The sequence below is a fragment of the Oryzias latipes genome, chromosome 17, assembly GCF_053564925.1.
Source record: "Oryzias latipes strain Hd-rR chromosome 17, Olatipes_Hd-rR_3.1".
Classification (NCBI taxonomy): domain Eukaryota; kingdom Metazoa; phylum Chordata; class Actinopteri; order Beloniformes; family Adrianichthyidae; genus Oryzias; species Oryzias latipes.
Genome location: NC_136253.1, coordinates 26,154,065 through 26,180,896, shown reverse-complemented (window position 1 = coordinate 26,180,896; position 26,832 = coordinate 26,154,065). Strand labels below are relative to the sequence as shown.

Genomic DNA, 26,832 nt, shown 5'->3' with positions numbered 1-26,832 from the left:
TATATAGAGCTTGTTCAATGTCACCAAATCACCTGCTGAGATTGTGAAATATTTTCCAGGTGCTTTGATTCACTTCAGTCTTTCGCTTGCCTCAGGGTGCGGTTTGTAAAAACAGACCAAACTAAAGGAAGGGCTGGACTTTATTAGCATTCCCATCCTTTTTAATATAGACTATCCAAATGCGAAGCTAAATGAAAACTCCATTATCTGGATGTCTGACAGTGACATCACTTGGATGTTAATTTGTGGTTTAACATTTTCAACATAGAAAAGATTTTTTTTTCTTTACATCATTTGGATGTTCAAATTATGTTCATGATTATGACACAAAGCGAAAACTTCATTTTGATTTAAAACAAAAATGCAATTTTTCCAAATATGGTTAAATACCATGGATACACACCATTTCACTTTGAAATTGTCTGTAAAATTCTTTAAATTTTGTTTAAATGATTTGTGTACTGAGTACATGATATTTTAGCATTTTACATGTTATTTTACAAACATCCCTAGAAAGAAAAGTTGCCATCTCAGAGTTTGTCTTTAGTGATGACTTATTATTGTGAAATCCAACAGCCACTAACAGAAAGCATGCATGCAGAAAGTTAATTGAATTTTATTTGCTTTGCATAATCAGCTTTTACCCTTAGTGATCTGCTGGCGTTTATCTCTCAAGTAAATATTCACATTCTCTCATGTTATTATACCTGCTAAGCTTTCCAATATATTTCATTTTAATCATCATTCTTCAACTCTGCCTGCTTCTAAATGTCATTTTGTGCTTTTTAAAATAGAAGTACCTGACATCAAATGTGTTGAAAAGAAGGAAATTTTGCAGAGTCAAAAGGGAATTTGGATTTGAATTTGGGTTTAAAGCCTTTAAATTATTTATCAGTAAAATCATTTTGTAGAAAGTGATCACACAGAAAATAAAATAAAATATTTCCTTAAAAATCATGTGAAATAATTCCCAAATGAAAATGTCTTACAGGAAAAAAGCATTTGATTTGCCAACTTCAAACATTGAAATGCTGCATAACTAAGCAGCTCATGATGCAGCGTGAAATCTGCTAAAATGAAAGCTAATTTCCCAGTAGAAGTCACTTAATTCAAATATAGGAGGGAAGTAAAAAGTGATGAAACAGACTTCAAAATAAAGACCGATTCCTTTCAGTGTGTGATGAACATTGAGAAAACAAACGACATTGGATTATATAATAGAGAATTTCCACCATGTGGAGAAACATTTAAGATAAAGATAAGATAAAGATACTTTATTGATCCCACCTTGGGAAATTGGGTATTTTCTGCTGTCCAACTTGTTACATGCATGTTGTGCATCCATGAATAAAAATAAAGGCTTTTACACTTTCATATCCATTCTGCGAGAGAAAGAGAAGAAACCTGAAAGGAGACATGACTTCAATAAAATGACATGAAAGAAGGATGAAAGCACAGATGAGAGAAAGAAATAAAGGACTGATTGAAATCCTCTTGTGGTTTGTGGAGAGGGGACTGATTTGAAGGCAGAGAGAGTAGAAGTCCACATAGGAGGCACACTTATTTGTAAAGTTCAGATCTGAAGTCTTCTCACTACTTTATCCTCCTTCGCCATCCACTCATTGGTTGCCCTGACAACACCCTCAGCGGTTGAACTGCTCTTTCGGTGCAGTGGAGGCGAGGGGGGAGGTCTTGTGTTGGGATTACTCCTGACACAATCGAAGTGAAAATGTGTGTATCTGTTAATGCTGTTGTTTAGCTGAGGCAAAAAGTTGTCCAACAAAAAACATTTTTCTACATCTATGTCTTTTTGCTAAACAATTTTGGGCGCTTAACCCAGAAAAGCCTGATTCATAAAGGAATTGACAAAAAAAAAAAAAAAAGAATCAAAATTTTTTCAACTGCAGTATCGTTTTTTTTATGAGGAGATTGTCGTATTCATTATGATATGGTTGAGGGATTTAGTAAGTTTTGCTCACAACAAAGTTAGTTTAAGATGCAAAAATATTGACATCAGTGTTCAGGAAAAAAGCCCTTATTTATCCACTGTAACCGTCCTGATGAGTTAAACAATCTTGAACCGTTAAAAAGTGTGTTAAAAAGTGATAATGCACACTTCGAAGGCCATTAACCCGCTTAAACCATGGTCACTTACAAAACGGGCGGCCGTGGTGCAGCGGTAGGGCGGTCGACCCATGATCGTAAGATTGCAGGTTCGATTCCCGCCTTGCACGCCCATGAGTCAAAGTGCCCTTGGGCAAGACACTGAACCCCACCTTGCCTCTGGTGGTAGGCGGGCGCCTGTGTTTGGCAGCGGAACCGCCACCAGTGTGTGAATGTGTGTGTGACTGGGTCTGTGACTGTAAAGCGCTTTGTCCTTGTAGGAAGAAAGGCGCAATATAAGTATACGCCACTTAAAAAAGAAAAAAATATTAACCAGTGTTTAGTCTTTAATTCTTGTTTTTTTCCCGATTTGGATAGCCATTTTCACAAAAACTGGACTATTTTATATGTGGTGCGGCGCCTTGTCATGGTGGTAATGTCACAAGGCGCTGCCCCACCGCTGCAGTCAAGATTCAGCGAAATAAAGCAATATATATATATATATATATATATATATGCTGACTGTCCCGATGGGTGGAATAAAGCATCAGTTTAGAGAGAAAGTTCACCTATTACAGCTTGTTTTAAAGAAGCCGACGCAGTGATACAGAAGATTTAAAATATGTGACCAGAACTTCTTTTTGGGGCGTGCGGTTATCACTGTGGTTTATCACTTTTTAATTCACACCCAGCAGCCAATCAGAATAGAGTATTCACCCGGACCATGGTATAAATAGGGTTGACATATTCATGGGAAGAAAATTATATTCACAAATTTACTGAATGAAGTAAAACAAGTAAAACTACAAGTAAATGCATAGTTTGCATATTTTTCTAAATAAATAATGGGTCCAGTGTTTTCATATGTTATGATATTATGCAATAAAGAAAACAAACAGTGCAGTTTTAGAGGACAAATGAATTGGTTTTCCCTCATCAGTAGAGGGATAGCTTGAGAATTTGAGCTGTAATCGCAGTATTAGTGGGGAAAATGACCGACCTGTCGTTGTTTTCTGGGCATTTTTAACAGGAGGATCTCTGTTTGTTATTAACCAGGTGGAGTTGTCAGCTTGCATTGTGGACAGACTGAAAACAACAGCAACCCCAGTGTTGTTGGGTTTCTTTGCCGATTTGTTTGCCCTTGACGATTTTTTGTTAGTATTTTTGTATTTTACCAAAGAACAGGATTTGCTGTGATGCGGCTAAGCGCTAAGGATTTAAGGAGTTGGTTCAAACCCCAATATTTCAAGCATAAAGCTTTTATGTGTGGAACCAGGGGAATCGGATAAAGCATATTCGTGAAAAACATATTTGGAGAAATTAGGCTTAATCTTAAATGCAAAACATCCTTTATCTGTTCTGTTGTTAAATGGGATGATTATTAGACCTCCTTCATTTGCATGTTCTTTCAATTTTTCTATTAACAGGGGATTGTTATTTTAGCAGAGAGGACTTTGATTAAAAGAAACTTCGCTCAGCATTTTTTTTTTTGCTTCAGAAAACAACTTTTAGTAAGCAAGAAATAAACAGCTTTTCTAATTCCGGAGAAAACAGTAATGCTGTGAAAGTAAAGCCCTCAGTTCCACATCTGCCCGTTTCCATTTACTGTTACGTGTTTAAAAGTTTTAATGAACTCATTATGGGCTATTATATTTTTACCAAGCGCCCAGCCGGTGCAGTGGCCTTTTGTGTTTGCAGCACTGGCACAGTCTTAAGATGTGTGCGGGTTTTGTGTGTGCCTCAGTGTGTTTAAGCATCCTGGTCTCTTTGTGTGCCAGTCTGGCTGTTGGCAGTGCCTTTGATTTTTGGCAGGTGGATCACAGCTTCTTGCAGCCCAGCTGAAGCGGTGGATGCTATCCAGTGAGAGGGTGGCAGAGAGACATAGAAAGACAAAGAAGGGGATAAAGAAAAGAGAAGAAGGCAGGGAGACACATTACTTCCCAAGGGAGGAAGCAGATGACAGAAGGAAAATAGACACACAAGGAGAACAGCAGAGAAAAAAAAAAAGTTCAGTGTTTTCTGCATTTAGGTGTGCACCATTTCCAAACAACATGCATTTTAGAGGAATTTTTAATTCACATATTGATTGCCCACCCCCACCTCCTCCTCATTTTCCACCATCATAATGTAAACCTCAGAGTTTGGCAAAGAAAATCGATGAAACAGCTCGTCGTTGTAACCAGATGCCCCCACAGTAATCAGATTACATGTCCAACGGATCTGCCCATTTATTTTTTTCCAGCTAAAGTCTGTAAAAAATGACAATGTTCCTAGGCCTTGGTTCTATTTTTGTGCCCATGCTGTCCTGAAAAAGCAGCTCCTCTGTGGGTGTAATATGTCACGTTTAGCCGATCACCACACTGGTAATTGCATGTGTATGTCTGCATCAACAAATTAGAGAGGGGCTCGAACATGATCCTTGTCCAAGTGAGCGATGATGAGCCCTTTTTGTTTTTATTACAAGCTGAAGTAGGCCTGGCCCAGGCTTATATTTCACATACCTTCACAATTTAGCAAAGTCCTTGGAGAGATCGAAAGCAACGAGGAGAAAATGTCTGAGGTCAGAGAGAATCCGAGTTTTGAAAAATGCCTACTTTTCGCATTTTCTCTTCCTCATCTGTGGCACACAGACTCACACACACACAAAAGTTATATGCATAGTGTTTGTGTCAGCAGACAGGGAACCCTAGCTAATTCACTATTGATCAGCATAGTCATTGATTAGAGGTGATAAGTGGTATTGACAATAGGTGTGTGAGAAGATAACAAAGTGTTATGTTGGAATATGCATTCTCTGCAGGGTGAAAAATGGCCTTAGGACATGCAGTGATATTTAATGATGATCTGCAAAAATTGTCTTAGAAAATACAGTTTTATACAGTTTTTTTGATTTGGGCTAAAAATGTATTTTCTAAGACAATTTTTGCAGATCATCAGGGGTGTGTTAGAAATTAACCTCTGAGTTGTGGGCAGGATTTTTGCTGCGGAGCAAGCCTGCCCTCATTTCTCATCATCACTATGTTGACACTCTCGCCCACTATCTTACGGCCCCTCACAACCCCAACCTACCATTACCGGTGCAATAAAAACGCCAAGCAATGTTGGAGCCATCCAACTGTACAGTTTTGAGCCAGATGCCAGCTCGGACGAGGAAGACGTTAATTTCTCTGCATTGGAACGGAGCAGACCAGGGAGCTTGGGGCCCATAGACTATAGCAACCATGTCAAAGCGACAGGCCTTTTTTAGATGGCATTTTTTCGTCTGCTCATGAGAATGTAAATAAGAAATAATACTCAGAAACGCAGTTTTAAGCTTAATTTTTTATATATGCCCTCCCACGTGAGTAAAAATACCCAAAAAGTATGTTTAAAACACCAAAAACGTGATTGTTATTGGAATGGATCTTCAAAAGCCTGGAATTTGACCCCAAAAGGAAACCCACAGCTTTGAATCAGCTGTGTGGAAACCTTTTTGGTTTTGGATTTTTTTAAAGATATATTTTCTCTAAACTTACACTATAATAATATTGAAATATGGTAAATATGTTGTTTGAAAAGGTAAAAAATGTTATATTTTTTCCGTCATGTTTGGAGTTCTTTGAAACACACTGGAGGCTGTAAAACATATTTTATCACATTGTAAAACACAACAGCAGTACTAGTATTGACATTTCTGCTACAGCAAGTCAAGTCTTTTTATGTGTGGAAAATGGCTCATTTTTACAACTTTATGTCAAATAACATTTTGCACATCTTAGCAAAATGTAGTATTTCTTGAGTTTTTCAAAGAGTTTTATCATCCCACTCCACTTTTGAGTGGGACTTCTCAGTCTATCTTCCGTTTTAGATAAATGCTTACTGAGGCTTCTATAAGAGCATGCTATTTTTGTAACCTACGGTTTCTCCACTTGAATCCCTCTTCTCTTGCACTCGCATTGCATCATTTCATGGCATCACATGTGTTGGAGTCAAAAGCTTTAGTTGATGGGAGACCACCATGATTTTTCACAGTATTCCTCCACCTCCATGAAGGTAACTTGCAACAGCATGTTTTATGACGTTAAAATTGATTCCAAAACTTCGATTTCTGTATGTCACAGTAATTGCATCTACTTGGAGGTGGACTGGAAGTGAGAAAGGTAGCTTTATTCAACAATGATGCCAGTAACATGTCTGTTTAATTGGTTGTTAAGTCTGCTAATTTTTACCAAAAAAAAAAACTCATCACAGTTGTCAAATATAGTAAGAGCATTTAAAAATGCACCACTGCTATGCCATCAGCGAGATCTTGTTATCTGAACACAAGTCCTACCCTGAATGACTGCATGCCTAAGCAGATAATTGCTATAATTTAAGTTTATTTTGAAAGGTACTGTATTGTCTTCCACAGACGTGTTTTCAAATGTGTGTTCTCCTTTTTTTATTTTAAGAGGAGCCAGTTGTAAAAATTCCTCAGCAAACATTAAACTGACTGCCATGTAAACTAACCAAAAGCAAGTTTATCTGTTTGCAAAAAAGAAAATGGCAGAACTAATTCATAAGGCCTCACACGTAGCTTTGAATAAGAATAACCAAGCTGTATTTTACAAAGGGGTTGCAGTTCCATTTAAATATTATAAAAGAAAAGCGCATACTGAAGAACATTTGTTGCACTTATCTTCCTCCTGCAACATTTCTTACTATCAATAATCCGTTATAATTCCTAAACAAAAAAACAACAAAAAAAAAACATGTTAACTGAGCGAAGTCAAGATGTATGACTGGAATTATGAGGACTTCATTGGTACCGCTACTAGGGATGCCACAATTCACTGTCCGAAGCGAAACTCTGTGTTACACAACTAAACTGTGGGGAATCATTGCATCTCTATTGCAAACCAACATTTTTATGTTGAACGTGTCACATATGTGTTAGGCTAAATTTAAGAACGATTAGTTGTTTATTGTTCCACCAGGCTTAGTTGTTACTTGCTTATTTGCACAAAAAAAAAAAAAAAAAACATTGCTCGGAATTTTTTTGTTGTTGTTGTTTTGTAATAGGTACCACTATTTATGTATTTCCATTTGCTTCTGCTCTAAAAAAATCCATTACAAAAAGGAACATTTTAAATTAAGTGTACGTTTTGTAACTCAGTTTGTTGCAATCCGATCAGCGACACAGATACATACAGTTCATGTTCCTCAAGAGTCATTGTTATATTAGTGCATCAAAATACATTTGATCAAGCAATTTAACATTTTAACTATAAGTATCATGGTCATTCTTTTTTCTTTGGGAAGAAGAGTAAATTAGATACAGCTAGGAGATGACAAGACATATTTGTCCCAAACGGCTCTACCTGAAACGGACAGTTTAGTAAACATTGTCAGTCAGAGGCTTTTATTTCTCCACTAAGATATATCTGTACTCGAAAACAAGGTCCAGAAATTATATACTATTATACCATTATGCCCCATTTCTGCTCACTGCTCAAAAGCCTGTGAACTGAAGAAAGCAGTCTAAATGGTCTTTAGTTCCTGTGAATGCACACATGAGCTGGAGGCCTCTTCTGACCTTTTCTTGCACAGCATCCTTCCTGCTGCTTCGCAGCCCTCTCATTTAGTCTACCTCTTTGCTCAGCCTGATTATTAGTATATTTCTTAGTGTCATTATACAATTTATGTGCAGTTTTCTTTCATAATATTTTCTACTTTCCGAATCTTTCCCTCAGAAGCAGTCTGTGTGCTGTTTGTGCACTTTGCCCATGCACACACTCACACTAACACAGCGTGGCAGCCCTCCCTGCTGTCATGGTGTGTTGTGCTGAGGAGAGCTGATGATCAGCATGAGCTTGAGAAGAAGGGATAAAAAGATAGGAACAAGCTAATTTTTTGTTACCAAACTCTTGCATGCAGAATTTTGTTTGTGAGCTGACTGATTAGTCGAATTTGCAATTAAACAAGAAAACATTACAGCACTATTACTAAATAGTATTTTGCTATTCTATTCGGAAAAAATAAAATGACTGATTAGCAAAATGACCAGATATTGTAAATGTTTGCCATGCTGGTGATCTTATCTCAATGAAAATTTAAGTTTAAAGATTTTAATGAGGACTCCATAGTAGAGTCTGACTGGGAGACGGGAAAAATAGGCGCTGATTGTGTAGATTAGTTAAACGTTAAACATGTTGAAGCTTTGATTCGGAGGTGAGTGTGTCGAGTCTCACATGGAGGACTTTCTCCCGAAATGTAAGCAGGTTTTCATTACGCCTCCTGGTGGTCAGGCTGTCCACCTCATCCTTCCAGCTTTCGTTCTCACCTTCCTCCAGCATCCCCCGACTTCCTACTGTCATGTGGAGATCCCGCACTCAAAACATTGTGCATTCTTAACTGTTGCACTTTGTCCTTGATGGTCGACTGCTTTTTAAGTGATGCTCCAGTGTTCACACTGACTGAACCAACTCTCAAACCAGGCCAGCAACAAAAGACAGCCCACTGCTTTTGTTGCTTTTAGAAAGAACTTTGTTGATAAGAAAGGGGTTTAAAGCTTGGGGTAAAAAATAATTTTAATATCTAAAATTTAAGCCGCCTGACTTTGTGTCTGCCTTAAAAGCAATTGTAATCTTGGAAATCAAAAATTTTGCATTGCTTGGAAATAATATTTTGTGTTAAACACAACATAAGACATTATTGAAAATTCTAAAAAAAAAAAGTTCTAAAAAAATGAATTCAGTGGAATATAAATTTGAAGACCCACTCCAACAAAAATTGTGCTTTTGGCATATTTTGGTAGCATTTTTTGTTATTATGGAGGATATATGTTAAGAAATTTAGGCTTAAAATTGTGTTTCTTAGCATTTCTTTATTCAAATCACAGCATATGAAGAGCAGATAAAAAAAAAAAGCATTTGAACCTCTGCTTCATTTTGATGCTTCCACTCACAGACGTATAGATCCATGTATGTCTTTGTTTTCCTCTGGTTCAAAACTGTACGGATGGATGGAGCCATGCTTGTTGCACTGCTAATGTTTGGTTGGGGTTGTCCTTCCTTCAATTATTTAGAATCACGAACATTTTATTTGTTAATAATGTTTGTCCTCTCTTTTTTTCTGTCACTGCAGTTACTTTGCTAGATTCAATGTCAGCGTTGGCCGACCTCGGATGGACAGCATACCCGAACGAGGGGGTGAGTATGAGCAGTGCAGCAAACACACACACAAGCAAACATCTGTCGTTTTTCCTCTCCATGCATGTTTCTGGCATTTGAAGTATGACTCTGATTGCAACCAGCATGTTGTGTTTTTCTTCTGCGGGTACGGGACCAGGGGCAGGGAGTGTGTTTTAAGCGCACTTGCTAAATGGGGCGTCTGCAGGGGGCAGTTCACAAAGGATTTCTGCTGTGGTGAAAACTCAGCGGCTCTACAGCCTGCATTTACTTTGAGTTGTGAGTTTTGGTAAAAACTGAACAGACATGGTTATGTAGTAAATATTCTTACATAAGAGGAGGCGGTGTGTACAAGTCGTTGGTATCTGCATGTGTACGAGATGGGAGTGTTGCATAACTGGCCTTTTTCAGGTACAGGGGCCAGGGGAGTCTGTAGTGCAGCCACCATGAATCTGAAAATGACAACAGAGAATGCGTGGGGAGTAAGAGTGCAGGGAGCACAGAGGGGAAGAGCGACAAAGTGCATTCAGTGGAGCGCGATCTGTATGTCACTGTAGTGCAGGAGCTTTTGAATGGCACTGAATTAATTCCATTTCCTCTTGTGTCACACTTCTTCTTTTCTTCCCTTTCCACCATTCAGCATCGGTGTGGTAAATTGCAGGATGCCACATGTAGTTTCATGGTTTTGTGCAGCAGAGAGGAAGATGAAGTGAGCCGAGCTGAGCAAGGTTGTTTTCTCAAGCAATCAAGGGTATCAAGTTCAGCAGAATAAAATGCGCTGATTTGTGTGGTCTCATTGTGGATGCCTGTGTACAAGTTGTTCATATTTGAGCAAAATGTGTTTCATCTGTGGTCAAGCTACGTGGTTGAATAAGATTACAAGAACAAGTACACATGCAGAGATTATCGAAAGCATATTTCAGGTTGAATAGAACAGAAAAGCATGTCATTAGATCACAAAGAAAGGAAAGTGTTAACAGAAGTTCAAAGGAGCATCACCTTCAGCCTGAGTGTCTCTTTTCTTTACTGTCAGCAATTCTGGAATTTCCTCTCTGTGCAGAAGAAGCAAAAAAACGTGGTTCTTTGTCCACGAACCTTCACTGTCGAGTGAATATCATAAACAAATACTGAATTAAATTCTGCATGAAACTTGTTTGAGTTAAAGTTTTGATTTTATTGATTTATTTCAAGCATTGTAGTCAAAGCAATAAATAATTTACACATATTTATCAAACCCATTACAGAAATGATGAAATGCATAGATTCAAAAGACAGAAAACAAAACAAAAATGTCACTTAAATCATATATGCTTAATTAAATACAGTGATAATTAACTGAGGTATAAGTAGAGTTTGATTTATTGCTTGAAAAGGAGTGGGAAGAAGCAAGCTTATATAATCCCACCCCTACTGAGTTCATTCATTTGATAGTTTAACAGTGTTTTTAAATCCGGTTCTGATCAGATAGATTCTCTTCAAGTAACAAAATCCAGTGCCTAGAAATGATTGATGATCTTCAGAAAACATTCATTCATGATTTCAGTAAACAGTAACGAAAGTAAAACACTTAAGTCTGTTTTAAAGCCCCCCTCCAATAATCCTTTGATCTATTGTTAAAATCATTCCCGTTTGGTTTTTAGCCAAAAAGAAATAAATAAAATCCTGTTGTTTTCTAGGAACATGTTTCTGCAGAACAGCAGTATCCATTAGAAATTTGCCTCTGATTTGTGGGTGGGACTTTTTGCAGGGAGTAAGCCTTCCCCTATTTCCCATCATCTATCTGTTTAAATGCTCTCCCGGTAGTTATAATAATAAAAATGTCAAGTAACATTGGAGCTGTCCAGCCATTTTTTGAGCCAGATGCCGGCTCAGACAAGGAAAACGAATACATGTATCTATTGATCTACAAGTGGACGCTGATTGTAGCACCTACATCACAGCTACAAGCTTTTTTCCAATGACATTTTCTCATCTGCTCCTGATCCACATCAATAAAGAAATACTCAGAAATACAATCTTAAGCCGAATTTTCTTTAAATGTGCCCACCATTATGAGAAAAAGAACATGTTAAGTGTAAAGTGGGTCTTAAAAGTATCTAAAGTATCTACCACTTTTTTTATGGTTGGAAAAACCCTTAATAATAATGCCTTTTCATCTGCATTTCTCACAAAACAAATACTATATTTTATGAAAAAAACCTTTAAGAGGAATTAACTATTAAAAACAACATATAGTAATTCTTTAATTTTTTTTTTTTTTTTTTTTTGAAGTACGATTTTAAATAAAACTGTGTTTTTGCTTGTGTTACACAGGGGACATGACTTATGCTTTATGTATTCCAACAGATATGCAAAGTATAGCTTACTCTGATCCTCTAATCTGGTGTTTTAAAAAAAAAAGAGATATTTGTTTTCACGAGATAAAAGTTTGGCTTTTAAATGTGAAATTTCTGCCTGAGTATGGATACTGTTAGTAAAATAACTGGTGCTTTGCAGATCTGTTGAAATAGGATAGCTTGATCTTTTTGATGCTCACGTCAAAGGATTATCTAGTTAACCTTTGAACTCAGATTCTGTGGATTATAAATACAAGTCCCACCCGATTTAGTCCAAAATGGCACTTGGCCCTCACAGGTCACCGTTAATCCAAGCGATATGGTGCTGGACATAAGGGAAGCAACCAGCCTCTTGGTTGGAGACACTAAACAGACATGTCACTGCTTGAAAAATAGGCTCCCATCCCTGCAGCTTCCAATAACCCCAGAGGGTCCTCAGCTCTCAAACCCCTCTCTGTTGTCTGTCATATTTTCTTATGTTTGTTTTTACCTCATCAATGATCCCAAAATGCAGATTCTTTTTTTAGAATTTGGAAGCCAATTATGTCATTGTTGGTGAGGCCATGAGAGGAAATGCTGGATTAAGTCTTACCATTAAAAAAAAAAAACACTCTTTGCTGATTGGTGGGTTTTGCAGTGCAATTTTCAGCCCGGGTTATAGTAAGTTTGAACTTCATCATCATTCAACAGCTTGTCCGTTCAAGCATACTTGACTTAAGTGGTTGCAGAGAACGAAAGAAAGAAAAAAGTTAAAGTAGGTTTTGTTTCAAACAGCTGCTGTATTTCTGATGGATATGGAAGCAAGAGAACAGTTTTCGTACCCTTAGGCAAACCTGGGTTTTTCACCAGGCAAACGCGACACTGAGCAGACTCACCAGCTAGGGAAGTAAGTCACCTTCAAGGAAGTGGCAGTAATCCAGACACTCTAAACTTTGCCTGCAAAGAAATAAACAAAGACATTATAAAGCCCTCTTTATCCCTCAATGAGCATTCCCATAAAGGCTTTAATCACTACTCCCTTGGGGCTGAGTTTTGTGAGTGTGGGTGGGTGGGTGTGTGTGACTGTCCTGTGATGTCCGACTGGTCTCAGTTCTGCACAGATGGATGTGTTTAACTGCCAGGCATGCCTGTAATTTACCCACATTCGTTCCTCGCTGCCTTTTTTTCCTCCTTTTTTCCCCTCCTCGCTTGTGTTTTGTTCTTTTAATTGAATCGAGTTGCTGTGAGTCCTCGCTCCAGTTTTACATCCTTTGTGCTGACTGTAATCTTCAAACTCTAAAGTTGCTTTCAGGGACACTTGTGTCAGCTGACTAGAGCAACTAAACAGATTGTTGTTTTTTCATTTTGCCTTTGCCGGTTGCCTTTGTGCGCCTCTTTGCAGAAGGGCTGTTGGGTCAGAATCAGGAAGGAGCTGGTTTTGTTGGCGCTCATCCAAGTGGGGGTTATTGAGAGTAAAAGCTTTTGAACGTGGAAGAGCTGAAGTGAAAGTTTCGGTGTGGTTTTTGGTATTAATAAAATGACCCAAAGTAAACTCAACAAACTTTTTTATAAACTACTAAAATAACATAACTGATGAAATTAATTTGAGAAATCAGCCTTCTTTTAGAAACTATTTAAGTTTCTATAGTTTTTTTTTTCCTTAAAAAGGCATGAATGTGAATCTAAAATATCAATCAATTGAAATAAAAACAGATCATAAAGTAAAAAACAAACAAACAAACTACTAAATCAATCAAATCCACGAATTGATTTTCTTTTCAGCCAAAATAAACTATTTTAAGAAGTTGTTCACATAGAAATTCCTAATCTTTAAAATAAGTTTTTTTTCAGTCAACATTTTAAACAGCTTTGTTAAAACAACACACACAAAAATCTAATTATGTTGAATCGCAAATCTAATCCAACTCTAAGCTTGTGATTTGAAATGGAATTGATTCAGGCCAAATACGAATTTTCCCCCCACCCCTAAAGCTTGTCCCTACAAAATGGACAGTTTACCCCAACGTAAGGAGAGTTATAAAAAATAGTGCCTGTGTCTGAATTCCCACCCTAATCCCTAACTACTAAAAAACCTTAAGTCCGAAGAGTGATGAAAAATATATATTTTTAAAAAAATGCTCTGAATTTTAACTGATTTTAAAATCCTAAATTATTTTATAACCTAGAAAGCAAGAATGTCAAAGTCTTTATGTTTTCACACTGACTAGAATCAGCAGGGACACAAATGCTTTTCATTCTGCATTGACTTTAAATAATCTTCAATAAACATTTTAAATAAAATTGAATCCAGTTTAATGCCAGCTAACAAGACGACTTTTAAGATTTCTTCACATTCACAGAGACGATTCACCAAAGCAAAGTTGCTTTGTCATCTCCAGACTGCACAGACAGGAAATTTAGAATCAATTATCTCCCAAGGACATCTTCAGATGAGAGCAGGCTCACGTTGTTTTCCATTATTGTGGCTTCAGGTTTGTGGGAGGACAGGGAACCATCCGCCGAAGCTTGTCAGATGTAATAAATGGACATCAACAACAATTAAACCAAATCTTGTCTTACCTTTTTTTTTTAATATAGTTCTTAGGATTTATTCTAATTTAATATTATTGTAAAATAAATATTGTAAAATAGCTTTTGCTGTAGCCGCTCCAAAGCTGTGGAATACTTTGCCGCTGGCCATTAGAGAAGCCCCTTCACTGTCCATTTTTAAAACCCGTTTAAAAACCCATTTTTATGCTCTGGCTTTTAACCCAATATGAAGACCACTGTTTTTCTAACTGTTTACTGTTTTTCTATAGTTTTATCTCCCTCTGTGTTTTCCCCCCCGTAACATGTTTTAATGTTTTTTACTGTTGTGTTCAGCACTTTGTCTCAACTACTGTTGTATGAAAGTGCTATATAAATAAAGTTGAGTTGAGTTGAGTTGAGTTGAGTAAAATATCATATTTTATTAGGTTAAGATGGGCCACATGCTAACTGACACACTTTTCCGTAACACAAGTATTCTCAGGAGTTCAAATGTGTGCCACCATATTGAAAGAATATTTCAATTTAGTTCCACAGTCGAGACTTTAGGGAAAATTTTATTGTATTAAAAAAAAAGCGCCAGGCTGTGCTCACAATCCGACCTTGAGCAAACTTCCATATGATATGGATGAGCAGATGTGTGCAAACACATGCAGGTGTGCCTGTGTGCATTTCTATCCACTGAATGTTGTTTTGGTCAGGCAGCTGTAAGGTGACCTCTACTATGGAAGCTGAAGTTTCGGTGCAAAAGATGATGACAGGAGTGCTGAACAAATATGGTGGTCTTTTTATTCCTCACCGCAAACTAGGACATATTCAGTTTGTGTGGCTTTTGGTGTGTGTGTTGAGGAAAATTCAGTTAGCAAGCATGTGACTGGATCGAATGTCCAGAGACATGAAAACCACATGGGTGTATTTTTCTTTTCTTTAAGGAATAGAAATGTTCACTTTGTGTGAGTGTCAGTGCCGGTTGAAAATGTGTGTGTTTGGGTAGATAGAAATGTTTTCCTGCACATGCGAAAAGTGTTCTCAATTACAGCCTTAGTCAGAAGTGGAAACAGATGGTGGCAAATGACGGGAGACAAAGTAGCTCTGTCCTCTCCACTCCTTCGTCTTTCTCTTGGTGTGTCTGTCTCGCGCGCACTTCTACATCTCTTTAGGAAAACGCTCTCTGTGCACATGTGCAACGTGGGCAAAAACATCCCTGTAGTCATCTTGACACAGGTCATCACTCATATTCAGCCAGACATGAAAACAGAGCATGTTGGTTTGCACTAAACCACAGTTCACTGAACTTGGGCCCAGTTTCCCCTTCAGTGAGGTCTGAATCAAGATCTTCTTTGTTCCTTGATGAAATGACGAGACAGGAGCTGAGAGGGGCTGTTGTCAAGCTGACCATGTGCTGCAGATCATCACTGATGATCCACTTCCACTCTGTCGTTGCTCAGAGATTAATATTTTCGTCTGGGAAATTTTCACTTGATCTCAAATGTCTTTTAGAAGCATTTTTTTTTTCTATTCACTTGTTTCTTCCACTCATTTCATCAAACTTTTATTTCAGACTCAGGTGGTCCATAGGAAGAAAAGAGAATAAAATAAAACATAAGATACAAATACAGTATTTATAATAAAAAGTAAAAAGATATAACTTAAAAAGAGTATAATCGCTGTATCCAGTGTTTCCTTAGGGCAGAAGTGTAGCGGCATGAGCTTCTTTTGGGATCAGTCAGAGACATGATAATTGAGTTCTTAGATTTGTCCAGGCGTTCCATGAGGCTGTAAGTTAGCTTACGCAGTAGAGCTTCACAGGTGGGGATGTGAGCGTCCACAAACAGCTGACTGGCTCTGTACCACCTGGGCACCTGTAGCAGAAGCCTAAAAGCATCATTATAGGCCACTAAGAATTTGTGGAATGTCCCACGTCCATAGTTCCACCAAAGAGGGGCCGTATACAGAGGAGTGCAGTAAGCTCTGAACAGCGAACACTTCACTTGAAGAGAACATGCACTGAATTTTCTCATCAGCATATTTGCCTGAGCATAGAGTTTACAGTACTGTCTCTGAATGTCTCTATCATCCCTCCAATCGTCAGTAATGAAATGTCCAAGATATTTGATAGATGATGTTTGTTCCAGAGGCGTTCCACAAAGCTTAAAAACAGGAAAGTTTACATTTCTGTCGTCTTTGGTCCTTACGATCATTACTTTGCTTTTGGAGGGATTGTATTTTATGTCAAAGTCTCTGCCATAGTCAGAACAAACTTTTAAAAGTGTTTGTAACCCAGCACTCATTTGTTCTTCTTAGTTCATACGTCTTCTCATTTGTTGTTGTTGTCTTTTTATTTGCCTTTTGCGACTTTGAAACATCTCAGAATGCACTGCTCTTGTGGTACCTCTCTGACTTTCCCTAAATGTTGCCTCAAATGCTTCATTTCAACCAGCCAAACCTCATTTCCCTCTTCTTATCTTCAGTGGGAGGAGATCAGTGTCATGGATGAGAGGAACACTCCGATGAGGACATACCAAGTATGCAATGTAATGGAAGCCAACCAAAACAACTGGCTCAGAACGCGTCACATCAGCCGGGAGGGAGCGCAGCGCATCTACATCGAGATCAAGTTTACTCTGAGAGACTGTAACAGCCTGCCGGGGGTCCCCGGGACCTGCAAAGAGGTCTTTACATTCCACGCTCTAAATAAGTTGTCTGACACTCTGATTTATTAGGCTCCTGGTGACAACATATTTCCCTCATACTGTGTAATTTTGTTTTAAAATGTCATTCATATTGAATGTGGTTGGATAACCATTTTCTCTGAATATTCATCAAAGGAAATCAAACAGAACAAAGCAAATAGTCTTTGACATCCATTTTTTTCCCACAAAAATGTTAAATGAATGGCAACACAAAGTAGGACAATAAGAACTGAAACAGTTTGATCCCTGAAAACATGTAAAAGCACGATCTAAAGGGAAACAGAAATTGTTCTGCTGTTTTCTGAGCGGCATGCAGGCACTTTGCACATGTCGCCTTGCCTGTGAACTCGAATAGACAAATGGTAAAGATGATTGCTTTCAAAGTCATCTTAGATTGGGCTTAAACCACAACATACTGCAGAGCAGGGAAACAACACGGTTTATCACTCTTAAAACAAGCAGAATTGTTGTTTGAAGCACGGAAAAATAGATGATAAAAACCAAAATTGGAGCATTGGAAATTGTTTCTCAGGGCTTCCATGTATTTTGCAGTTAGAATGTTTTACATTATAAGGTAAATAAAAGCCTCTTGGGGCTACAATTTTTACGGCAATTTGATGTCCAGATTTGATGCTGCAGAGAACAGAGCAGCATGTATATGCAGGTTGAGACACTTGCTGTCAGGTTATCCTGACAGATGCATTCATTTTCCCTGGGAAACAGAGGGACAGCTCCACAGCACTTTCATTTTTTTCTTGAGTACTTGACATTTACCTAACTTGAAAACTGATGCATCGTGTTTGTTTTGCAGACCTTTAACATGTACTACTACGAGTCCAACAATGTCAACCTGTGGTTCATTAAGGAAAGCCAGTATGTCAAGATTGACACTATTGCAGCAGATGAGAGCTTTACACAGGTACCGGCACACAGATGACACAAAAAGAGGGCTGAATGGGTCCTATTTTTTTTTTTGTCATAGAGTACAATGTGCAACATTTTGCCCGCAGGTGGATGTTGGTGACCGGGTCATGAAGCTCAACACGGAGGTCAGAGACATCAGCAATTTGAGCAAAAAAGGCTTTTACCTGGCCTTCCAGGACCTTGGTGCTTGCATTGCCCTGGTCTCAGTCAGAGTCTTTTACAAGAAATGTCCACTCACTGTACTCAACCTGGCCCAGTTCCCTGACACAATAACTGGGGGAGACACAGCCCTGGTTGAAGTCCACGGCATGTGCGTGAACGCCTCGGAGGAGTTCGAGCCTCCCAAGATGTACTGCAGTGCAGACGGAGGCTGGCTCGTCCCCATCGGGAGATGTGTGTGCAAACCGGGCTTTGAGGAGAACAAGGACGTCTGCCAGCGTGAGTTTGGGGGGGGGGAGGGATGTGTGGGATAGAGCTGTAAGTGTGCAAATGTGTTTGACTGTGGAAAGCAACAAACTGAAAGGCAACAGAAAACAGTATAAGTATGAGCAATTGCATCTTTCTTAGGAGCAGTTTAACATTTTTCCAGAAAAGTCAGGGTGGAACTGTTCTCCCTTTGTCCATTTAGATTAGGAGCACACAGTCTGTGTGTATGTGTGAGTGTCATCACTCCAAACACGACACCAACAGCTCTTGCCAAGGAAAGGGTACGTTAGCTTTGAGGCCTGTCCTCCTTTCATTTGTGTGCGTCACAGGCAGAGCTTGCTGTCGTATCGTTCAGGAAAAGAAAAGTGGAAGAGGTATGTGTTAGGAAGCAGATTATTGAGTTGTAAAACTCTTAAAGTTGTGCATTTTTGCCATACGTGCGAGTCAGAAAGTGTTTGCGTCTCTGTGCCTGCTGTGCACGTGTGCATTTTAGAGAGGAAGCCGGATTCTGCATTTGTTACCTGTCCCCAAGGACTCGCTCCCTCCCTGAAAAAAAAAAAAAAAATAATAGATATTCATCTCTGCAAATGTGAAATTGGTGCGCACAATGCAATTTCTCTTGTTTTGGAGAAGCGCTCAGAAAGCTTGGCAGCTGGGCCTGAGAGACTCGTGAACAAGAACAAACTGTGCTCGACGGTTTGCAGACTGAGTTGGTGCACAGATTGTGGCAGAGCTCTGACTGCATCTCAATCATGAACCACAGCCTGCTGAGCTCCATATCTGTCTGTCGGCTGTGGTTACGTGACAGGTGACTGCTATGGCAGCTTTTTACATTTCCGTTTAATCTCCAGACCTATGTACTAATTCATCTGTACTACAACTGGAAGCAGTAAAGGGGTTCACCTCTGTGACCCATATGACCTCATCCGTCTCCTTCTTAAACCTAACAACTCCTAAGAGAAAAACTAAAACAATGTCCCACATTTAATAAGCCAATTTTAACTGGGATGCATCATGCTTGCATCCGCTCATTTGCAGGTGTGCTAAAGCAATGATGGTTTTATTGATAGTCTAAGGTCATAGGTCAGAGAAGAAATATTCACCCCCCATTTTAGCAAGTTCTGGTCAGACAGTTGAGATGTGAGGCGGATATGTGTGATCAATCAAGCCTGAATTCAAATCATTGAAAGCCTTATCTTATGGTGTAATTACTCTGCAAAAAGCATCTCCCAGCAGGGATGTCTGTGCTGCCTGCTCAGTGTTAGGAAAAATGATTTTGTTGGGACCTAGGAAGGATTTGCATAGCAATGAAATTTCCCTCCTCATAATACAGGAGAATTTGCTGTCCCGCGCGCCTCTGCCAAACGCATCCCATCTCATTTTGTTGCGTCTGAAATAATGCCAGCTTTCCTTTTGTTTCAAATAAGTTTTGTGCCTGTGCTGATGTCAGTTAGAATCCAGCGTGCTGGTTAATGCATCCATAATCAGCCTTATTTTAACAGGCGGACTGATAGAAAAGAGGACACAGAGAGATGTGACAGCCTTTTCTGTTGCACTTAATGTGTGCCTGTGAGAACAATGGCCATGCTTTCAAAGAGTCCTCTCAGCTCTCTGCATCAAGTCCAAACAAAGGGTTCCTGCACAGACACAGTATGGAGGTCTTCCATGTGGACAACGCCAGGCTGCTAATGCATTTAAATCACCCTTTCTCATTTGCTGCCATACAAAGAGATACAGGGGGGAAGAAAATAAAGAAGAGTGGTGGAGCGTTTTAATATCATTGTGCAGGTGAGCAAGCCACTTAATGGAGAGCTTCCTTTCTCCTCCTCTTGTCCTTTTTGTGGGGGCTTGCTTGCTTCTCCCATTCAGCTGCTTTTGGTTCTCTTTTATGTGCTCCGCCTGGGTCTCAGTAGTCTTTCGGCATCTCAGTATCACTCTCCTTCACCCCCATGCTCCCCATTCTCTCCGTCTCTCTATCTCAGAGTGAAGCGCTAATGGAATCATTACTACCCTCTCTGTGTTAGACAAACACCAGACACCGCCTATTACGGCCTTTTTTTCTTAATCTCTGCCTCTTTTCTCCTCAGTCTGTTATTTTCAAGCCTTGCTCCTGGGTCTGCTTCTATAATTAGACTATTCTCCACCTCTCGCTCTCCAAAAGCCACCCATTTTTCTCCTCACCCCATCTCCTCTGGAACTTTCTTCCTTTTTCACCTCGCCATTTTTTTCCCTGTCCCCCTTTTTTCCCGTTTCCTTTCCTTATCTCCTCTGTCTTCACTCGTTAAACATTTATAGAGGATGGGCTCATCTTTCTCTTTTTGTCTTTTGCCAACTTAATGTGTCTTAATCTCTTTGGGAGAAGCACGCTTGAATTTCCGTCTGGGTTTTTGTGTGCGGTTAATAACAGACATGGAAGTAGATTAGATGTGGCCAAAAGGGAGTCATACAAGTCACCTCATCAACAGCCTGCCAAACAGGATTTTATATCACATTTTTAAAGTCTGGTTTTGATTTTGAGAAACAGAAGTCAAACCACTGCAGTAAGACAATAATGATTAGTTTGAGTGATCCCTACATCTTTGGAGCATCACAGTAAACTGTAAAGACTTTACTGCTGCAATCAGAGGATTCTATAAAGTTTAGATTAAGATTTATAGACATTCAAGTTTGGGAAACTTTTCCTGTTTTAGATCCAAAAAGATCTCCAAAATGTTAGTATAGCTTGCCATAAAAATAGAAGAATTCTGCATAACTTTCTTCAAAGTTAGACGTTTTTACACACTTAATTGGTATTTAGTAGAATCGCCTTTAAACTGTTTAACTTGGCTTAGATGTTTTTGGGCAGCCTTCCATTAGCTTGTAATATATCTTATTGGATTTTTGGCTCATTTCAGCTGACAGAACTGATGGAGCTGAGTCAAGTGTGGACTTCCTGACTCTTCCATGCCTCCTTAGTGCTACATTTGTGGTTTATTTGTGTAATTCAGGCTTTGGATGTCCACTTTTGCTGTCATTCAGAAACCAAGCTAATTCATTGTAGTATTACTAGGGTCTTTCTTTAGCTGAAACAGCCAATAAATTCTTCTTCTTCTTTTTTTTTTGCTACCTAGTCTTTTGAGCATTTAAAAGGCCACTTGTGCAAAATAAATATGAGCAAACTTTTCATGTGAACATCTGAAAAGCTGTAATATGGCTTTTAAGGAATCATCTTACTGGAGATAATGTACTTCAATTTTTTATTTAAATAAAAATAATGTAAATAAAGTTTAGCCTCAGATACAAAAGGTGTTTATATTAATGTATACCTGTGTAACCAAAGATTCATAACCCCCAATTGTAACAGCAAAATCTGTCCAATGCAACAGGCTTTCAGCTCTCATCTGTATTCTCAGCAGCTGGACAAGACAAGTTAAAAAAGAAAAGTAAAGAAACTGATCTGCTCTTTGTTTCACGTAGAATTTTGATCAAGGTTTATCAGTCATTGGAGAAACTGTCTTCTTCCATGAAATTTTATTCGGATTAATCCAATTTTTGAACAATTCTCTTACTAAAATGATGCTTCGCTTTTTTTTCCCTTTCTCCAACCATATCCAGAAGCCTTCTTGTTGGAACACATGCTTGTTGGGGTTACACCTCCATTTGATTCAAATGAGGCCAGTTAGCCAATCAGAGGCTTTTGACAAAACATCTTGTGGATTTCTTTGAGCTACAATTAGCTAACAAGATAAAATACACATTGAATGAAGAGACTGACCTAAAATATAAAAATTGTCAGAATGAGATTCAAAAATAAGTTTTAGTGCCAGAACAAGACACTTTTGTAAGTTTAAAAAAAAAAAAACTGATTTGACCAAGTTATACAACTATTAATTCCATGATTCTTATGAAAAAATAATAGAAAATAATTCTTAGTTCTTAAGTTGCTTGAAAATGTCCTTTTAGATTTGTTCCTCCTCCACACCCAACACCAGGACTCGTTTGCTCAGTCACCAGAAATCATGGCTGTCTGCATTGTCACCACTGGAGTTTCATAATCTCCTTACTCTGGTTCCAACATGCACCATCTTCCTCTCTGCCTCTCAGGCACATTCACACACTCTTATCACTTCTCCTCCATCTCTTTCAGCCCCATGTTTTTGCCCCCCCACACACACCATCCCTATTCCTTGTTTTCTTTTCGCCTAATGTCTCTTGTGCATTCTGTTCCTTTTTGCCCTTTCTGTCTGCCACTGTTTTCAACAGCGCCTCCATTTCCACCTCATAGTCCCTCGCCCTCTCCTGCTGTTCCTGTCTTTCACAGCTGGTAGAGGCTGCAGTGAATACTCCTCTCAAAGCTCTCTTGCTCTTAGCCCTATGGGGTGCGTGCTGAAGGGCAGGAGTGTGTGCAGACGTGCATGGATGTGTATGCATCTTTGACTGTGTGTGTCTTCTTTCGGACATCAACAATTACAGCCTCAGATAGCTGAGATAGGGGAGACATCTGTCACCTCAACACAAGTGTTCTTGCTCTCATCAACTTTTTCTTAGCATCCAGACGTTATATGGGTTAGCATGACACGTCCGTCTGTGTTTCTGCCTGCTGTCTCATGGTCTCCTTTTTACCCTTTTTCTTCGTTTTCATTTGTCAGCTGGAACACGCCAGCACAAAGCCAGAACTTAGTTTGCCACAGGTGCCCCCTCTAGACACCAAACTGGCTTCACTCAGCTCTCGTGCTGTTCTTTTCATTCAAAGCGAACCATTCACCAAGAAGTCCCGAGTGCATCAGAGAGCTAATCAGCTGTTTGTTCATTCAGATCGCATCAATCCTGAATCTCTATTTCTGTATGTTTAGCACCAATTACACTGCAGACCTTTCACTCAAGCCCCGTGGGTCTTCACTCAACTGGATTTATTTCCTACCTTTGAGATAAGAGTATCACTACAGTGCATTAAATATTAGTTCAGCATTTTCAAAATCAATTCTTGCAAAGCTGCTTTTGTAGTTTAGTTAAAAAAAAAACACTCTCAGGGTTTAGAACATAAGAAGACATTTCTTAGATCATGAGACAGTCTCTCCTGCTGGCTCCACGCTGTGTTCGTGGCTAGTCATTATTAAATTGATTAAGGTCTAATGACAAAAAGGGCAGCTCATAAAAAGGTTAGTGCAGAAGCCAATCTTTACTTAGAAATAAGACATTTTTTGCTGGATAGAAATTCACAGTAATATTCTTCATAATTTATCAATTTTATTTTTTGCAACATTAATGTAATGTAATCATATATTACAGTTAATTTCCACACGAAATGTTTAAGGAAGTGTTTACCTACACAACCATTTTTACACACAAACGTTTAAAGTCCCACTTCGATCATATTTTGATCATCTTTCAAAGTGGTCCCAGTAGGCTTTTACATAATTACAATTGTGCCGTTTTTAGACAAAATCCAAAAACCTGTGTTGTTTTCTGGGACATAGTTTTTGCAGAGCAGCAATAGTTAATCAGAAATTTGCCTTTGAGTTGTGGGCGGAACTGTTGGTGCGAAGAAAGCCCACCCCCACTATGCATCATCCGTCTGTTTACACAATCTCCCGCTAGCTTACAGCTCCTCATATCCCCAACCAAATATTACCAGAGCAACAAAAAGCTATCCAGTTATCCAACCATACAATTTTGGGCTAGATGCACATGTGTGAACAGTTTTTCATCCGTATTAAAGGTATGCCAGTGTAAGTATGTTTGCTTGCTATTTTGTTCTTGAGTAAAGAAAAAGAAACATTTATATTAAAGGAAAGACATTTTATACGATCCATCCATTTATTGCTTCCCATCTATTTGGATCTAAATAGATTCACACCAAACTGAAGAGCTAAAGATCCAGTGGATCAGTGTTAGCGTCTACACCAGTCAACACAGAATTGTAAATAAAACGGTCATGAATGAGCGACTTTACATTTCATTGTGTTGCATTATTTCCAATGACGCATCAACCAATCATGACTCTTTAAGTCGGACATGTCCTCATCCAAAGATGTCTGACTAGGATAATTAAGATGCACGCAACAGCTTCTGTTCTGGAGTTCACCATGAGGTTTTCTTAGGTCAGATTCAAGCTCTTCTGCCATGAGTTTCATTAAACATCTTGACTATTCCTTTTGTTCTGCAGGTTAAGTCAGATCCTTTACAGTGGTTAATTTGGCATCACATAAAAACGAAGCTGAAACCAAAACCTTTACACACTGACTTCCAAATCTTAATCAAAGATAAGCAAGCATGAGAGCAATAAAAAGAGACATTTAGAGTTCCAGTCAAAGGCCTAATTCTCAGCAGTCAGTTGATCAGGCTGGCCTCTGATCACAGGAGTCAATGAACTGTTAGTTAGAGGTTAGAGGAATCGCACACAACAAAGGTTTCTTAAGATTTGCTGCATATGATGCATATACCAAAAAACAATCACAGAGGAGCAGAAATTAAGACAGAAGGATCATCGCAGCCTTTCATAAAATTCAAGTTAAAAATAAAGTTAAATACATAATTAATTTCCTTGGTTAAAAGGTTAAGTCTCGTTAGTGTGACATTTCAAATACTTTTACTTTGCTAATTGAAAAGGATGCATAATTGAAAATTAAATTGAATTGAAAAATTAAATTGAATATGTCAGAAAAAAAACGTGGATATAAACTCTGAAATCATTATGGGGCACAAACTGATCACTTTGCAAAAACGATTGTAGCATGTTTCATTACTAAAAAACTGAGCGATCTGACACAAAAATTGTGTAAGATATGTGCAATAAAGGGGGGGGGGGGGGTATGTTCACCAAATACAGACTTTTGGATATCAAATCTCTCTCTGAATTTCAGATTCTTTCTCCTCTGCACACAAAGACATGCGCATCTCTGTAATGTCTTTGCTACTCGGCTTGGGGAGCTTGAGAGCTTCAAAGCGTGTGTGGCAAGGGTGGGAGCAGCTAACAGAAGGATTTAGACGGTTAGGCCAGAGATTTTAGTGTGTCTACTGTAATAGTGCACATGTGTCTGGTTGTGTACACTCCTGTAGGCACCCAGGCTTTAAGTCTGTTGTGTGAGAAAGCATGATGTTATAACAAGCCATATGTGCTTAAAGGACAAAAGGATATATAGGCCAAGTGAAGACCAGTCATTGGTCCCCCTCACCTTGTGTGAGAGTGTCTTTAGCTGTCTGCCTATCTGACTTCACTCCTCATTTATTTGAGTAATGACAGCCACCTTTTGCCTCATTTCTCCTTTATTCTCTGTTATCTTCCTTAATACATCCCTCTTCCTCAACTTCATCCCTTTTCCCTTCTCCCTCTTTCTCATCACTTCTCTTTTGTGTTTAAACAAATGACACAAAAATCACAAAAGCTAAGGCTTCGACTCTATCCTCCATACACAAGTGGTCCCTGTGTACATACCCACACAGCACTGACCCAGATAATACCTATTTAGAGAGAATCTCCAAGGGCAGCTCCTGTAGCCCAACACTTGATGACTCTCCGAGCATTGGCTGAGTTGCCAAAAGCCATCTTAGCATCATGTTGCTGTTTGCATCTTTGTGGTTTAAAGCAGTCAAACCTGAGGACACAAAGGCGACGTGTGAGTGGATGGATCTTGCGCAGTTCAGCTGAGTCTGGTGCAGTGGGTTGAACAATCCCTGGGAGGAAACAAAAAAAAAAAAGCAGGCCAAGGACTGAGGAACTTCTAATGCATGTTTCAGCTCATCTTGTCCTTATATAGCTTGATTCCCTAAAGAGAGAATCAGTAAAAAAGAAGTGAGCTATGGAGGGAAGAGTGTGACTCATTTTGGAAACGTCCCCCATTCATTGGCTGTGCTCTATAGGCTGTTGAGTTCCAGTTAGGGGTAAATATATGTGGTCTCTGGGGAAAGTTAATCATTTTCACATTTCTGTACTGTAAAATTAGCCTTGCTATTTCTTCATTTTTGTGCATATAGACAGCGGGTGAGATGTACAAGCAGTTTTGGGATCTGCTGTGTAACAAACGCAGTCAGGCAGCCACAGACCCTTCCCCCTTCCCCCTTTCCTCATTCTCTTTTGAGTGTATGGATAGCTTCCAGATGTACAATCAGCCTGTCAGCCTGATTAGACCGGTGCCTTTTGCTCAGCTACGATGAACAGATGTAACCATTGTCAAAGTCCAATTTGTTGCTGCTTTTGTATACATTACAGCTGGATCTTTGTTTTATAGCCAAAAACAGTCATTTGCAAAACTTACGAGTCTTTGTAACAGAAGTGCAGCCAGATCAAAGCACCAAATTAAAGAGGACCTGATGAGATACACGACAGTTCAATTTTTTCAGATGTACTTATATTTAGAACAGCTGCTGCACTGCTTGCGGTTTAAATGCTGAATTTCAGTAAGGAACACACTGTGGGCCGGAATCATGTCTTTAACTGTGAAACATGTTTGTTGTTAACATTTTTTTGTAAAAGAAAGTTTCATAGCAAAATAGCTGCAGCTGTGGGAGGAACCAATGTTTCCCAATGTCCTGAAACAATAGAACAGGTCTTCTTGGTTTAGCGTGCATCATCATCAGGGCTGTGATTCAGAGTGAACTTTGTTTACCAGATTAATCCATCTATTGGGGACAAGCCTAAAAGCCTTGGTTAAACCAAAAGAGGAAGTTACAATTTACCTGAAAAGGTGAGTCAGGATT

At 39.0% G+C, this 26,832-nt stretch overlaps 1 protein-coding gene across 4 annotated transcripts in view; it reads left to right on the top strand.

Moving 5' to 3' along the window:
• epha4b (eph receptor A4b) overlaps positions 1-26,832 on the top strand; it is a 90,995-nt gene that overhangs the window by 7,125 nt on the left and 57,038 nt on the right. For all 4 annotated transcript variants that reach the window (XM_078935653.1, XM_011486671.4, XM_020710990.2 and 1 more), the window contains exons 2-5: positions 9,208-9,272; positions 16,585-16,785; positions 17,618-17,725; positions 17,817-18,168. In XM_078935653.1, coding sequence (XP_078791779.1) covers positions 9,208-9,272; positions 16,585-16,785; positions 17,618-17,725; positions 17,817-18,168 — 726 coding nt within the window. The remainder of the gene's footprint in view (positions 1-9,207; positions 9,273-16,584; positions 16,786-17,617; positions 17,726-17,816; positions 18,169-26,832) is intronic.